This window comes from Delphinus delphis, chromosome 9 (genome assembly GCF_949987515.2).
Source record: "Delphinus delphis chromosome 9, mDelDel1.2, whole genome shotgun sequence".
NCBI lineage: Eukaryota > Metazoa > Chordata > Mammalia > Artiodactyla > Delphinidae > Delphinus > Delphinus delphis.
In genome coordinates this window covers 93052820-93068362 of record NC_082691.1, presented here as the reverse complement: position 1 = coordinate 93068362, position 15543 = coordinate 93052820, and the positions used below count along the sequence as shown (strand labels likewise).

The window sequence follows — 15543 nt, the reverse complement described above, 5'->3', positions numbered from 1 at the left end:
CCTACTCCGCCCCGCCCCGTCCCAGCCACTCTGCCTTAGCAGTGGTCACCGAGAAGGGTGCTGCTAAATGGAAATGATATGCATAATTCATAAGGCCGTGATGGCGTGCCATCTGTGGAAAGCGGGGTGGTAGTTACAGAATTGAGAAATGAGGCTGCAGGCGGTAAGTAACCTTTCTAGGTTAGAGGCTGCTGTGATAGATGGCCTGCATTGTTCTCTTTCTGACCTTTTTCTGAACTTCCCCTTAGAAGAACAGCGGAAATGCAGTTCTGCCTTTTCCCATATTGTTTTTGAATAATACCTTCAGATGCCAGCTTTTAGCGTTTGCGTTCTTCCATTTGGGGTTTTGCTTTCCTGACCCGCCCCCCCTCCCCCGCTTCGGGTCCCCCCTACTCCATCCCCGCCCCGCCCCGTGCTTTGCAGCTTCCCATAGTAAAATCTAGTCACTACTTCATCCCGGTATTAATGATAAATACAGAGGCTACACATGTGTTTGTCCATATTGAATACTGTGTACAGGGAAAAAATACCCCTGCAGCATCCTTTCCCCACCTCTGCCCCCTGCCTTTCCCTCCCAAAGCTGGCTCCCCCAGCCAAGCAAGACAGGCCTGCGAGTGGCCCTCGGGGATAATGCAGATGGGCCGGTGAGAAATGTGTGGGACGTGGCCTCTCAGTAGGAGGGATGACAGAACCGATGATGCACCTGAAGCCCCAGCTTGCAGAATAGACTCATTTTCACCAGTTGTTAAGGTGCATATGCAGGAATGAGACTCATCTAAACTACTGAGGCAATCACAGAGGGAAAAAAAACATAACTAGGCTGGGGAATGTGTGCCATTATTTCTTTCATCAACCTTTCCTCTCTGCAACCCGAAATACTCAGTGCTGTACACTCCACACTTCCTCCACTGGTATTGATTTCCTGGTCTGAACTGTGAGTCCCCGGCAATGGCCCGTAACTTTGGGCTCTATGATCATCTGAAGCCTATCAGCCTCTGTAAAGTCAGGGGACCCCAGAAGAGAGAGGAAGGAAGACATCTGTTTGATTTTCACGCAAGTAAGCATCGTTAAAGAGTCAGGCAGAATTGTTCCACTTAGCCTCAAAGTTGAATCTAGAGTTGAATCTTTGGGGTATTTGGTGTTGTTTTGTTTCTTGAAAAACAGACCCTTTTTGAGGCTGAATGAAAAGGAACGAGACAGTTCTGTGTCAGAGGCTTTCAAACCGGAGGGGACGGAATTTGGTTAGTTCCATTTAGTTGGTTAATACTGATTGAACACCTGCTGTGTGCAGAGCACCACCGGGCTGCACGGCAGCTCAGCACTTCCGTAGGAGGCAAATATAGGCTCTCTCTTCTCAAGGAACTTTTGATCTCATGGGGGAATCCAGGACAAGCCTAAATGTGTACGTACAAAACCCTACTTACACAGCTGACACTCTACAGAGGCGAGTGTGACAAGCAGCCTCTCGGTTACTTTAAATGATTTTTCAAAATTTTTATTCTTTGGCCAAAAAAAAAACCCCAAAAAACTGAGCTCTTCATACCAAGGATGACTGCCGTTCTTTCAAACATCCATTTAATTGCTTGTGGTTTTTTTAGTTGTATTTTTTAAAATCTCCCTGGCTGCCTCTTCTCTTCCCATCTCCATTTGCTATTCCTTTCCTCAATTCCAGATAAATAGTTTCTCCTTTTCTGCCACCATTCCTCTGCTGACGTATCTTTTAAGGATACAAACTTCCCGTGTCAAGCTTCTCCCACTAAAAATAAATAAAGCTTTATGGGTTTCTCTTCGGATTTCTCCATGGAAATCCCCACTGTCGGAGAAGTACCAGAAAGGGCTTGCTTGTTCCCTACCCCTTCTCTTTCCTTAAACAGAAACACATCCATCCATAAATACATAAACAACAAATAGCAGGAGGTCCCCGTGTTTACTTCTTTCTCAGACCATCACTTCCGTGCAGCACGCATCTGTATGTTGAGCGTTAACTACATCTTGCGTGGGGCTTGTGGTAGGAAAAAGAGTGAGCCCGGCGCTTCTCCCGGCCTGTGAGTCTGAAGCGTGACTGTCCATATCTGTGGAGAGCTCACCCCACAGCACCTGTGCCAGGTGTACGGATGGATAATGAACAATCCACTGCCTCGAGATGCCTCCAGTCCAGCTGAGAAGCCGCCAAAAGAGTTTTCTCGTTTTAAGAAATAATTATCAGGGCAGGGATGAGTGAAAGCCAGAATCGGCAGGAGACAGATGTGGGACACAGAATAGGAGAGAGCCTCAGGGCAGAGCTCTGGAGGAAGCAGGATTCGAGTTGGAAACCTTGCGGTCCAGAGGAGTGCTTTCCAAGGAGGCAGACTGGGGGTGGCAGTGGAGGAGGCGGGGGATGCCTGAGGGTGTCCAGGGCGTTCTGCCCTGTTTTCTCTCGTGCTCCCAGCAGGTCAGGTCCTCCTTCCCTCTCGAGTCCTTTCTTCCCTTCCTTTCACGCCCCCTCTTGAGCCCCAGCTGATTGGTGTGCAGCGCCTTGATTCCACACGCGGGTTAGCTCACTCGGCTGGAGTGGGGTTCGGTGCTCGAGAGAACAAAGTGAACATTTTCATCTCTTTTGCTGAAGGCTGCTCCATTCCAGAGGCAAGATCCAAGAGTCTCATCCCTTGGATTACAAAGAAGCCTCCTTGTTATGATGAGAAAAACAGTTTCTGGACAGATGAGCAGTGGTATCCTCGTCTGCGAGGACAGCCGCCTCCCCTTCCGCCGACAGAAACGTCTTCCGGGCTCTAGTCTGCAGTGTGCTGTGGACCTGTCGCCGTGAGGTCCCGGGCTCTCCCCCGTGGGCTCTGTCCCTCAGTCCCGCAGGAGCTGAAGGTCCAGGGGCCCCTCAGAGGGTGTGTCCGCTGCTCTCCGGCAGCCCCTGATATCAGCTGCAAAGAGCCAGCTTCGTTTTTCCTCCGTGGCACAAGCAAGCACAAGAAAGCAAGCTTGAGTTTCGTTCTGTTTTGTTTTCCAGTTCCTTTAGGAAGAGGTGAATATTGGAAGGTTTTACCTAAATCAGCTGCCCTTGGTTAGAGACCTGGGATGTATGCCCACTTTGTTTGGCAAAACTCTCCCGTCCTGACTCCTGCCGGAACCGACAGCCAGCCGCCATGGGTGTGGCCTCCTTGAACTGACCGTGGCGGGTCCTAACAGACCGTGGTTAAGTCCACTCTGCAGCATGTCCTGCTGTAGAATTGGGTGAAGGATGTGTCCTCAGTCCTCTTCTGCCCGCCTGGTCTCCTGGCAAAGCCAGAACGGTGTGCACGTCCCTAAGGGAGCAAAGCCAGCCTCGCCTTCCCCTGCTCACGCCTGTCCGCTTGGAGACGGGACGCATCCTGCACCTTGTGGGCCAGAACCTACTCAGTCGGCCAGGATGGCCCCTGACTTCAGTCGAAAACTTGCTTAGGTAGCATATTAGCTGGCTTTGGCCCTTCTTTCTCTGTAACTCTATACAAACAGCGCAGTATCGGGAGGGAAGCCTCCTCTTAGGAAATGGGAATATCCCTGCGGCTGCAGGGGAAATTCACCCCCCAGCGTGTGTTCAGCATCTTCACTCAGTGGATTCCTTTTCCTGTCTCAGGTTTCGGCGCCCGCTCTCTCCATTGGTAGTTCTCCAGTCAGTGACGCCAAATGCATCTCCCTCCCAGAGAAGGAACAGGTTTCTGTCTTCAGGCCTTGTCTTCCTTACCCCCATCCATCAGCCGTAAAGACGCCTCGTGATTTAGCCCCACGAGCCACAGGACCAGCTGGTGCTGTAGGAAAGGAAATAACCTGAGGATGAGCCTTGTCTTCGGTACCGTTCACTTGCTGAGAGCTGGGCGCTCAGGGGCCTCTATGCAGGGCAGGCCCAGGGACCCCCGGGAGGACAGCATCCTGATTCTCCAGCCTTGTGCTGGTTCAACCCTTCCCCCCGACAAACGTTTCTGAGTACTCACTACAGAGCCAGTCGAAGCTAAATGTTAACCAATGGGAAGTTTTACATTTAAATGGATAATTTGCACATAGGTAAGTAATAGTACCTTCTTAGTGAGCTTTGAATTCACTAACTCAAAGGTGTGAAGGAGGCCCGCCTGCCTTCCTTCCCGGCCTGATGTCCCACTTTCACTCCGCTGGGGGTGACACGTCACCACTCTGAATAAAGTGGCTGCATCTACACCTGGTCCAGGGGAATTGAAATTCCAGATTCCCTCCTAGCGCAGAGAAAAGAGGAGTGGCCTCGGGAAGACAAGGGTGACAGTGTGACAACATGGGTCAGGCCTTCCCGGTATCAGCATGCTTCCCAGGGAAGCCCTAAATGCACGGTTTTAACCCTCAGCTTCAGTCAGCAGACTAGCAGCAAAGCAGAAGAAACAGTCAACCAAAGGAACTAACAGGAACGTCTGAGGCTTTGTCTCCTTCCTCTCCCTCAGCCGGCCGCCCCGGGCCTTTGTGCTGAGCCCGTTACTGCAAAGCCAGGAGAAGGCAGAGCCCGGTGGAGGCATGCAGTCTGCACCTCGATGTACGTCACCACTGCGTGCGGACAGGGGACAGTGTACGGGAGGGGCTTTGTGATGCCAACCGCGTCTCTCTACCCGGCTGGGAGTGACACCGGGCGTTGCCTTCTGATAAGTCATGGAGCTATATGTCTTTGCTCTGTGCACTTCTTGGTATGTGTGTTATCTTTCACAATCAAAGTTTTTTTTTTTTTAACGTTATAAGAACCTGGAGCAGGACATGTGTAACATGAATCATTATGTGTAGATAGTGCTGAAACCTGAGATTCCATTTCCCTGGCTGACAGGTGCTTCCACAGACATTTACTGAGCATGTTCTTTGGCCAAAAGTATGAGTATAAAACCTGGTAATAGGGCTTCCCTGGTGGCGCAGTGGTTGAGAGTCCACCTGCCGATGCAGGGGACGCGGGTTCGTGCCCCGGTCTGGGAAGATCCCACATGCCGCAGAGCGGCTGGGCCCATGAGCCATGGCCGCTGAGCCTGCGCGTCCGGAGCCTGTGCTCCGCAAAGGGAGAAGCCACGACAGTGAGAGGCCCATGTACCGCAAAAAAAAAAAAAAACAAAAAAAACCTCTGATAACATTATAGTCCTTTGGGGTGTTGGAAAGCAAGATCCAGGTTTCTCCAGCAATCCTTGGCTTCGTGGTAAACGCCCCAGAGACCAGACTGGGAGATAGAGGGCTTGGGAAGGGCCGAGTAGACACAGTACAGTGATACGTGTCAAGAGGATAAGGAAGGCCAGGGCAGTGTGCATGTCTTTGAAATGACCCATTGTGGAGTCCAAGTCGTTTTTCCTGTGAACATTTCTTACTGAGGTTTACAAGGAATTAGAGGCTGACATCAGCTTATCCTCCAGATTCCTGGGAACTGGTTTCCAGCTCACACCAGCATCATTTAGAAGCCTTTGGAGATTTTAGTCACTTGAGTTCTAGATCCAACCTTTTTTTCTGGTATATAATCAAGAAGGTTAGATTTTGGCCCTGCACTTTGCAGCGTTGAAGTAGTGCTGGGAACCAAGGGTCGGCACAGGGGTGGGCGATGGGAGTGGAGAGATACATACGTTTCTTTAGGGCACACCAGGAAAGTCTTCTTCCGAGCCAGGATGTTCATTGCCAATCCAAATCCAAAAAACTTCCACTCTGAGTGTAACATTGTACTGAAAATGGTCAGTTGAATCAAGGAAGCTCGCTTCCTTTGGGAGGCTGTCCCAGTGTGGCGTGAGAATGTCATCGACACCACAGCCAAACCCACAGTCATCCGAAGTTGATTATATATTTATATATATATATAAAATCACCTTTTCTGTATGGATGTGATACTTCGTTCTGATGTCTTGAGCATTTCTGTTGGTGAGAGCTGGAGATATTCAATTACAGCAGAATCACCAGTGAGGGTGTTGAATCCTCATCAGCTCACACACAGTTTTATGGATATCAACAGTGGCCCCAAGCTAGAACTTCTAGAACCTCTCTGCAACAATTTTGTTGCCTATGTAACATCACGCTGGGACCACCACAGGCACAAGTAGGGTGTCTTTCCTGGCTTTCCTTCTAGAGTCAGAGCCATGGTACCGTCAGATGACATGCCGTCTGAAATACTCTTCTGTGGGGTGTGTCTGGAGCTCTTAGGGCGCACAGTGTTTGGCTAGGCCGTTGGTAATAAGGACAGTCTCCGTATTACCTTGGCTCAGTGCAGGCTCACACAACAAGGGGGCTCCTGGTCAACCACACCCTGTGTTTTGTCCCTGGAGCTCCATCTCTGAGTCCCTTTGTCTTTCACCTCATCTTTCTAGCACCCCAAAGACAGAGCTGTTTCTTTCACATCTCCTGTTCACCAAGGAAGCTGTGTCTTTTTCAAAATCAAGTCCCAGGTTGACCTTAGATTAGCCAGGCCTCTGTTGCTATGTTGATCTCCACTTGGACCTTTCTGGATCCCCCAGACATGGTATGAACCCATGCTGTCTTCCATGCAGATCCTTTGGGCTTTGGGGTCCAATTTCTCTAAAGTAGCCTCCTCGTAGCCCTCAGATTTCTGCCATTTCTCGGGCCCTGTGTTGCTCTGATGTAATCCTTTGCCTTCTACTCCGGGTCACCAGCTCAAATAGTGGCTCTGAGAGCATGTCAGCATTTCCAAGTCTCCTTATTTTTGTGGTGGAAACATAAGATTTAACAACCCATCTGAAATACAGTTTTACATTTTGATTGCTTCTGCCCTAGCCATACCGAGGTTACTTTCAATCTACATATATTTGTGGGAACAGGCTTTTTTCACTGCAGTTCAGTTCAAGTACACCTTATAATATCAGTGAGTATAAAATACCATGGGCTAACAAAGTGTCTTGCTTCCAAGGAGTTCAAACTGCCTTATAATTCTGCCGACCATAATTTATCTTCACAAGCTGCTGTAGAGGCAAGAAAAAAAAAAGGCAAGATTAATAATCACATTTTATAGATGGTGAAATAAAAACTTGGAGAAATTGAGTAACATTTTTCCAGAAATGCACAGTTCTTCCTGTGCTCTCTGATTAGTGTTGCAGATTTATTGCCCAAGTTGGGAGTGGCCGTGAACCTTGCACTTGTTTTATTAGTGTGCTGTGTGGTTGATGGAGACATGGACTTGGCCGGGGGGAGGTTGGGTGAGGAAGAGACTGTACCGTGAAAGGCAATGCAGACTCAGAGCTGTGCTTCCCGGTAGGAGGAAGGGGGTGGGCTGCGGATGGGCAGTTTTCTTTCTAAAGCTAAATGGTAGTGACTTAGTTGTTGGCCATATTAATCTTTGTACCTTTTTCATATAAATAAATGAAGCAAAAATGTTTAATGCGTATGCTTCAATATACTTAAACTGTTTTCCTAACGTCTCAACTTATAAGGAGGAAATGGACCTTAAAAATGAGGGAAAGGGATGCTCTTTATTTAACTGCTGTCACGTGGACTTAGACACGTCATAGACAAGTGATGTGCTATCTGTTGATTGCCTGCTCCGTGCCAGGCCCTGTGCTAGGTGCTTCCTGTGATGCTGTTTCGTTTCATCCTCCTACCAACGTCAGGAGATGGGTATACAGCCACACCTAATGGCACTGGATTATTCTACCTGTGAACATGGGATCTTGCGTGTTTCCTCTCAACTCGGGTGGTGTCCACACCTCTATTGGGGGTCATTCCCCTATAGGGTCACAGGATCTGGACATCTGGGAATGCCTTATCAGCCATGTACACTGTCAGGAGAGCCAATGGAGTGAAATATCGAAGCTTAACCATTGGTGTGTCGCAAATGACAGTTGTCCATTCTCTTTCTGTAGAAAAGTAGAATTTTCCACGTCTTACTATGGGAATGTTGGAAAGGAACAGTCTCTCTCTCTCTTAGGTGCAAATTTTGTCTGACACTTCATGTATGTTTAAAGTATTTTTGATGTTCCAAAATAGCACCGAAGAGCCTCTGTAAGATGATTCCACGGGCTGGTGAGTGAAGGATGAGCAGGACCTGGGCGATTCTGGGCCCAGAGGGAAAGGCCATTTCCCAAGCCAGCCATCCTACCTGCTGCGGAGCCGAACGGAGAACAGAAATGGCCCCCGTGCAAGAAGCTGGAATGTGATTTTTTTTTTTTTTTAAGCATGTAAACTTTGAAGCGGAAAGGCCAAGTAGTCTGTATTTTGTCATAGGAGGTGTTGCCAAGGAGAAGGCGCCAGCTTCAGGGAAAATTGGCACCCGCTGAGGGTGTGGGGTTGAGACAGAAAGACGCACCCCTTCTACAGATGTATAGTGAGCACCGACGTGCCCCAGGCGCTGTGCTAGGCGCTGGAGGTACAGCAGCGACATGGCCGAGAAGCCAGGGAGGGACGTGCACTCACCCTGCCCTGTACCTGGAGGCCACCCCACCTGTCCACTCCTCCTGAGAAGCGCCCTGGGCTTTGCCTCTCCTCCCCGCAGTACCCCCTCTTTCGTGTGCCGGGCGCGCGTTTTGTGTTAGCCGTAGGCCCGCAGTTGCCTCTGACTAGATGGTGAACTCCTAGAGGAGACACAGGGTCTGGCTTCCGATCTTCAGCACCCAGCACGGTGCCTGGCATATAGTAGGTGCTCAGGAAACCGGCAGTTGAATTGTTCCGCTAAGTGAGTGAATGATTGACGCTAAATTCTGGCATGGACTAACCCTTGGTAAGAATGGTTTCTTCTTCACTGAAGGATAAGCGCACCTTCGCAGCCATCGAACGTGCTTCAGGTGTGCTAAACAAAAAGAAACAGATTTTAGACTTGACTGTGAACATCCAGGAGCTCAGAGCCTTATGGACCAACAGAACAGGGGCCAGGCATCTGCCAGGCCACAGCAGAAGGGTCTTCATTCCCCCACGGATTACTGAGGGGCTGGAGAAGGGCCTTCCTTACCCGAGGGCTGGTGGCCTGGCTTTGAGCAGATTATTATGGAGCAACTGCTGTGTGCCAGACTGAGGATCGAAACACACGAGACAGGGCTTCCCTGGTGGCGCAGTGGTTGAGAGTCCGCCTGCCGATGCAGGGGACAGGGGTTCGTGCCCCGGTCCGGGAAGATCCCGCATGCGGTGGAGCGGCTGGGCCCGTGAGCCATGGCCGCTGAGCCTGCGCGTCCGGAGCCTGTGCTCCGCAACGGGAGAGGCCACAGCAGTGAGAGGCCCGCGTATCGCAAAAAAAAAAAAAAAAAAAAACACACGAGTCACAGACTCTGCCCTTGGGAAGGTTTAGTAGAGGGCAGACACACGGACATATATCTACAATAGTAGGTGGTCAGTTAATATTTATTGGACCGATCTGGTGGTTCGTGTCGATATGTTCATCACGTGGTCCACCAGCACAGAAAACAGGGTGTGTTTGAGTGAGGAAGGGGGGGGAGGGGACAGGCTGTATCAGAAATATGACCAATGTGTCGTGCATGCAGAGAAAAGGACACAGCCTTTGAATGAGGGGGAGTTTCGGGGTAAATTGGAAGAGGTTGAAATCCAAGGCAGGAGACCAGTAGGGAGTTACAAGGGAGGCCTGGATTGCATGGGGCACCAGCAAGCCCGCAGCGGTGGAGCTGAGAGGGTTATGGCTTCAAGAGGAAGGTGAGAAGGGATGGGCCTCTGCAGCCCTGTGGTCCTGACCCTGTATTCTCCTGGTGCCACCTCCGGCCCCCCCACTACCTTCGCTGGCTTTTTTGCTGTAATTCGTTCGTGAGCCACCTACAGGTCCTCTGTCCCTCGGTGCCAGCCCCGCTGTGGGTGCCGTGCTCGGCTGAGCGGGGCCGCATGCCCACGCCTATCTCTGGGCCTCCACTCCTGCAGGTCCCGCCCGCACAGAGGCCCACTCTTTCCCGGGCGAAAGCCTCGTGCCCAGGCTTCCATCCTTTGTGAAGGTTTGCGCCTTCCATCCTCCTTTGTTTTGTGCTGCCTTAGAACTTTCCATCTGAATCACGTAATTTAGCGCTTCCTTATATTTAATAAAGCTTTATTCAGTCAACAAATCCTTACTGATTGAGTGGCTACTGAATACCAGGCACTGTGCTGCCCTTGTGGGCTGAGCAGGGGAGACAGACAGTAAGCAGGTTATTGGGCAAGTGCTGTAAAGTGACATTTATGGCACTGTAGACAGAGACTCACTGGTGCCGAGGGACGCCTGTCTGTGGCGGTGACGGTTAGGCTGAGGTTTGACGGATGAGAAGGAAGCCACCACCTGAGAGCCAGCGGAGAGAGAGCATCTGAGGCAGAAGCGACGACACTGCATGAAGGCTCTGGGTCCAGAAACTGAGAGGCGAAGCTCGTTAGTCTGGAGCTTATTGAACTTGGGCAGTGCCGAGCTGGGCAGGGCCCGGCCCAGGAGGTCTCCATGGGCCTGGAGGGCATGGAGACCTCATTCTAAGTGTGGCAGGGAGCCTCTGAAGGGCTTCAGGCCGAGGGACGTGTGACCTGTTCAGCCAGTAGAGACGGGACTGGAGGAAGGGGTGACGAAGTGGAAAGACCAGATAGGAAGCTCCAGGTGAGATGGGTGGCCAGGGCCAGAGCAGTGGCAGTGGAAATGGAGAATCAGGGGCCAATCTGAGAGGTACTTCGGAGCTGCCATATTGATGGATTGGGTGGTGAGGATGGAGAGGGAGAGAGAGGAATCAAAGGTCAATTCCAGGTTTCCAACATGAGTAACAGCGGGGTGGGGTGGTAATTCCATTTAGTGAAACAAGGACAGAGGGAGGAATTATTTGCGGGGGCGGGGGGCGCGGAGTGCAGAAGAGAAGAGTTCCCTTTCAAACGTAGTAAGTTTCAGATGATTGTGAGATATTCCGGTGGAGATGCCAGGCCATCAGAAACATAAAGCTGGGGCTTCCCCGGTGGCGCAATGGTTGAGAGTCCGCTTGGGAGTCCGCCTGCTGATGCAGGGCACGCGGGTTCGTGCCCCGGTCTGGGAAGATCCTACATGCCGCGGAGCGGCTGGGCCCGTGAGCCATGGCCACTGAGCCTGCGCGTCTGGAGCCTGTGCTCCGCAACGGGAGAGGCCACGACAGTGAGAGGCCCGCGTATTGCAAAAAAAAAAAAGAAAGAAAATAAATATAAAGCTGGAGCTGAGAAAAGTCCAAGATGGAGATAGACATTTGGAAATACACAAAATGGGATTTAAACCTGTAAGAATGGATACAATGACTCTCTCAGTTTCCTAGTGCTGCAGAAACAAGTACCACAAAATGCATGACTCAGGATACCAGATATTTATTCTCTCACAGTTCTGGAAGCTAGGAGTCCAAAATCAAGGTGGCAGCAAGGCTGTGCTTCCTCTGAAGCCTCCAGGGGAGGATCCTTCCCGCCTTTTCTAGTTTCTGCTGGCTCCTGGCACTCCTTGGCTTGCAGCATCATCACTCCAACCTCTGCCTGCATCTTCACATGGCCATCTTCCCTCTGCGTCTGTGTCCAAACTTCCCTCTTCTTCTAAGGACACCAGTCACATTGGATTAAGGATCCACCCTACCCCGGGATGACATCATCTTAACTAATCTGTAACGACCGCGTTCCCAGAGAAGGGCACATTTTGAGGTAGCAAGGGGTTAGGACTTCAACATGTCTTTGGGGGACACAATTCAACCCATAAGAATTACCTAGAAAAACAATGAAAAGAGAGAAGAGAAGGGGTCCTACGGCTTTGCCATCAGGTAGCAGTTGGATAAAGGAAGACAAGCCATGAGCCAGAGGGGCAGGACAAATGCGGCAGTGCGTGGTGTTGTGAAAACCAAGACTGCGTGTTTCAAAACAAGACAGAACGGTCAACTGCGTGGAAGAGATGCGGCTCTCGGGTTCCAGAGCTTACAAGCTGACCAGGGGACGTGACGTGGTTCCTGCTGGTCTCGGCGAGCTCTGCAATTGAGTGGAGCGGAGGGGAAAGTTCAGTTAGAGGAGGGAGGGAAGATGCGTGAGGCAAAGCAGTAGAAGCTGCCGGAGATAACTCTTAAGAGATTCAGCTTTCGAAGGAGAACAGAGAATTAAGGCAACAGCTGCGGGAGCTGAAGGGATTAGGAGAGGTTTGGTTTTGGGTTTGGTGTGTTTTGTCCTTGCGTTCTGCTTGATTTTTTTTTTTTTTTTTTGTGGTACGCGGGCCTCTCACTGTTGTGGCCTCTCCCGTTGCGGAGCACAGGCTCCGGACGTGCAGGCTCAGTGGCCATGGCCCACGGGCCCAGCCGCTCCGCGGCATGTGGGATCCTCCCGGACCGGGGCACGAACCCGCGTCCCCTGCATCGGCAGGCGGACTCTCAACCACTGCGCCACCAGGGAAGCCCTGCTTGATTTTTTAAAACGGGAGATGCTGGAGCGAGTTTGTGTGTTTGGATTAGCTCTGTTTTCATATCTGTGTGTGTGTGTGTGTGTGTGTGTGTGTGTTGTGTACGTTTTGTGCTCGACCTCATTTGACGTGTGCTTTAGTGCTGCCTTCCCAGCATTGGGGCCCAATGGACAGGGCTACGCCCTCTGTTTCTTTTGTCTCCCGGCCGCCCTACCTGACGCTCAAGCATTTGTTCACTATGGTCACGGCAAGAGAAATCCTCTGCTGTAGACGTCACGGTACCACGAATCGCCGCCGTTTCCTTTTCCGATGGAGAATGGACTGAACAATTTTCACAGGCCCTGTCCGTGTAACGTCAGCCGACAGAGTCCACGTCTAGTGTTTCTCTCCAAAGAACGTTGCTGGAGCGCCCTTTGCGTGACAGTCTTACTTGTTGGATTCTGCTAGGCAGAGCATCAGGGAACAGAATCTGGGAGATGGGTTTCCAGAGGTTCCCAGTGACCTGCTTAGGGGCATGAGGACCAGTTGATTAACCTGATCAGAAGGGCAGCCCCATGGTCACATCCAGAGATTCCCCATGGAACAGCAGCTGCCTGTTCCTAAGACCCAACCTGGAGACTGGAGTGTCCAGGCTGCAAAGGGCAAGGGGACGGGTCACAGGAAGAGGGGCCAGAGGTGCCGCGATGCTTGATCCTGAGGCAGCAGCGGCTGCCACAGGAGGGGCTTCTCAGGACCAGACCAGAATGCCTCTCCCAGGGAGAGGAGGCAGGTGGACACATCTGACTCTAGACAGAGGGGGCAGAAAGCAAAGCAGGTTCTGACACACATGTAGGAAAAGCACGTTGTTCTCTCTGTAATGTTCTTTTCAAATATTCCCTTCTTTCCTAAAAGATGTGTTTTTTAAAATAAACCAAAACCACCTCTGAGGAGATTGCATTACCAGAGGCAACCTGCAATAATTTGGTCGGTTACACACAATGATCGGGGGGCTCCGGAAGCCCTGGTGTGGGGCGGCAGCGCTGGACACAGTGACCTAGGCCAGTTGTGGGATCGGAGGCCCCATGACACAGGACAGTCCAGCAGTGATGTGTCATAAAACCACCCCCAGCGTCCCCAGGGCATCAGTGCCAGAGGGCGAGAGCGGCCTCCCGTATTCACACGGACCGTCAGCTACTAGGCTTGGAGGAGAAAAAGACCAAAGACAGGGCCAAGTGCCAGGCAAACCCTGGCAGCTGAAGATGCCCAGCCGTGAGGGGATGGGCACAGGGCAGACCCGTCAAGCAGCAGCTCGCTCCCTCCGCCCTCCGCAGCAACTCCCTTCTCCCGAGCCTGGGGAGACCCAGCCTTGGGCTTCAGGACAGGCACTCTTGCCTCCCAGATCGTGACTGTGGAGCTCTGGAAGCACTGGCAGCAGTGCTGACTCTCCAGCTCCAAGGAAGTGAAGAAACTCCTTTTTACACCTGAAAAGTCAAAAGACTGGGTAGCAAGACACTTTGGTTCTTGTTTTGTTTTTTTTTTTCAGTACCATGATGTAGAGAAAAAGAAGATTCGCAATGAGAGCAAATTTAAAGGAGCAGGTGGGGAGATGCTTTTTAAGCAGGGAAAATTCAGCTTGAAGCTCCAAGTGGAGGTGTCTCTGACGCCCCCTCCCTTGCCACCCCCCGCCTCTCGTGCTAGCTGGGCGAAGATAACGCAGGCAGAGAAAGGTCTCCCCGCTCCCTGCACTCCGCTCCAGGCTGCTGAAAGGGTGGAGAGTAGCATCTTCCTGTATGGCTTAATCAAGGGGACAGTTGAGAGAGAAAACAGAAGTTGGGCTAATGTATCAGCAGAGTGCCTCGAGCCACGTTTTTTTAAAAAACATAAACTGGGTTCGTATCTCATACTCTGAATGTGGTTTTCTCCAAAATGTACCCTTAGCAATCATGACCAATTCCTAGAAAAGAAGAGGTACTCTGTGGTCTTTGGTTTTGATTACCAACTGCATGTGAAATTTTCTCTTTGAGTTTAGGTGATTTCCTTCAGAAGTTCCAGCATGTAACCTGGTTTATCACGTGAAGGAACGTAATTTCTACAGTTAGGAAAGGGTTTACGATGGAATTCTGATCGATACCCAAACTAGGCATCGCGAACAGAGTTCTAGAATGGTCACAGTGGAGAACTTTCTAGAAGCTAATGAAAAACAACAGTGTTTCCTTGGGAAAGTGATACAAACGCCTAAGGATGGTTGGCATAAACAGATATTGCACGTAATCCCATTCTGGGTGGAGGCCACTTGTTTTATATATATTACTGAGAACAGAATACCTGTACTTAAGAATTCCTTTGTAAAAACTGGGCCCTCTAAAGGTTAGTTTCCCAAGTTTTCAGCTACAAAACATAATTCCCCAAGTGTCTCTGAAATGATACTCGGCTCATCTGGCTGGAGTGTGACGGTAATGAAGTCAATAGCTGTGGTTCCCTGGGGGTCTGTCTAGAGCCACAGACCTACCGTTCTTCCCGGCCAGTCATTCAGCCAGGCTCCCTGCTGATGGGCAGGGCCAAGTCAAAGGGTGGAGGGGTCATTTCAGTCCAGCTCGAGAATGACAGGCCCTTCAGGGGGTCAATAATGGTAGCCTGGGTTTGAAAGACTGGATTTTATGTAGAATTCATGTAGAAATACCTGCCTGCATTTCCAAATTGCTGATGATTTTTTTTCCATTCTTCCTTTCCAGGGCCCCTGAGATCATCCTTGGTTTACCATTTTGTGAGGCAATTGATATGTGGTCCCTGGGCTGCGTCATTGCAGAGCTCTTCCTGGGCTGGCCGCTGTATCCAGGAGCTTCAGAGTACGACCAGGTGGGTCCGGAGAGCACAGGTGTGCACAGCAAGCCCTCATTCTTCATCTGGATTGGCACCTCATTTATAACCTGACGTACAGATGGGGCTACGCGGTGTTACACTGTCTCCCAAACCTTGCTTCCTTTCGCCTCGCTTTTCTTTCTTTATTCCTCTTTCTTTCCCCTTTTCCTTTGATTACTTCTCTCTCTCCCTATAAAATTGTTGTTCTTCTCCAAGACACTAGAGCCATCAGTGCACCACATGTATGATGACGGGAAAAGCCCTGACCTCGTTCTCATCTTTTCTTGCAGATTCGGTATATTTCACAAACACAGGGTTTGCCAGCAGAATATTTATTAAGCGCAGGAACAAAGACAACTAGGTTTTTCAACCGTGACACAGACTCGCCATATCCTCTGTGGAGGCTGAAGGTAGGAAGAGCGTCC

The 15543-nt window shown here is 50.7% G+C and overlaps 1 protein-coding gene across 7 annotated transcripts in view; it reads left to right on the top strand.

Moving 5' to 3' along the window:
- Positions 1-15543, top strand: part of HIPK2 (homeodomain interacting protein kinase 2) — a 187320-nt gene that overhangs the window by 122622 nt on the left and 49155 nt on the right. For all 7 annotated transcript variants that reach the window (XM_060020991.1, XM_060020990.1, XM_060020989.1 and 4 more), the window contains exons 3-4: positions 14992-15115; positions 15409-15528. In XM_060020991.1, the coding sequence (XP_059876974.1) occupies positions 14992-15115; positions 15409-15528 (244 nt within the window). The remainder of the gene's footprint in view (positions 1-14991; positions 15116-15408; positions 15529-15543) is intronic.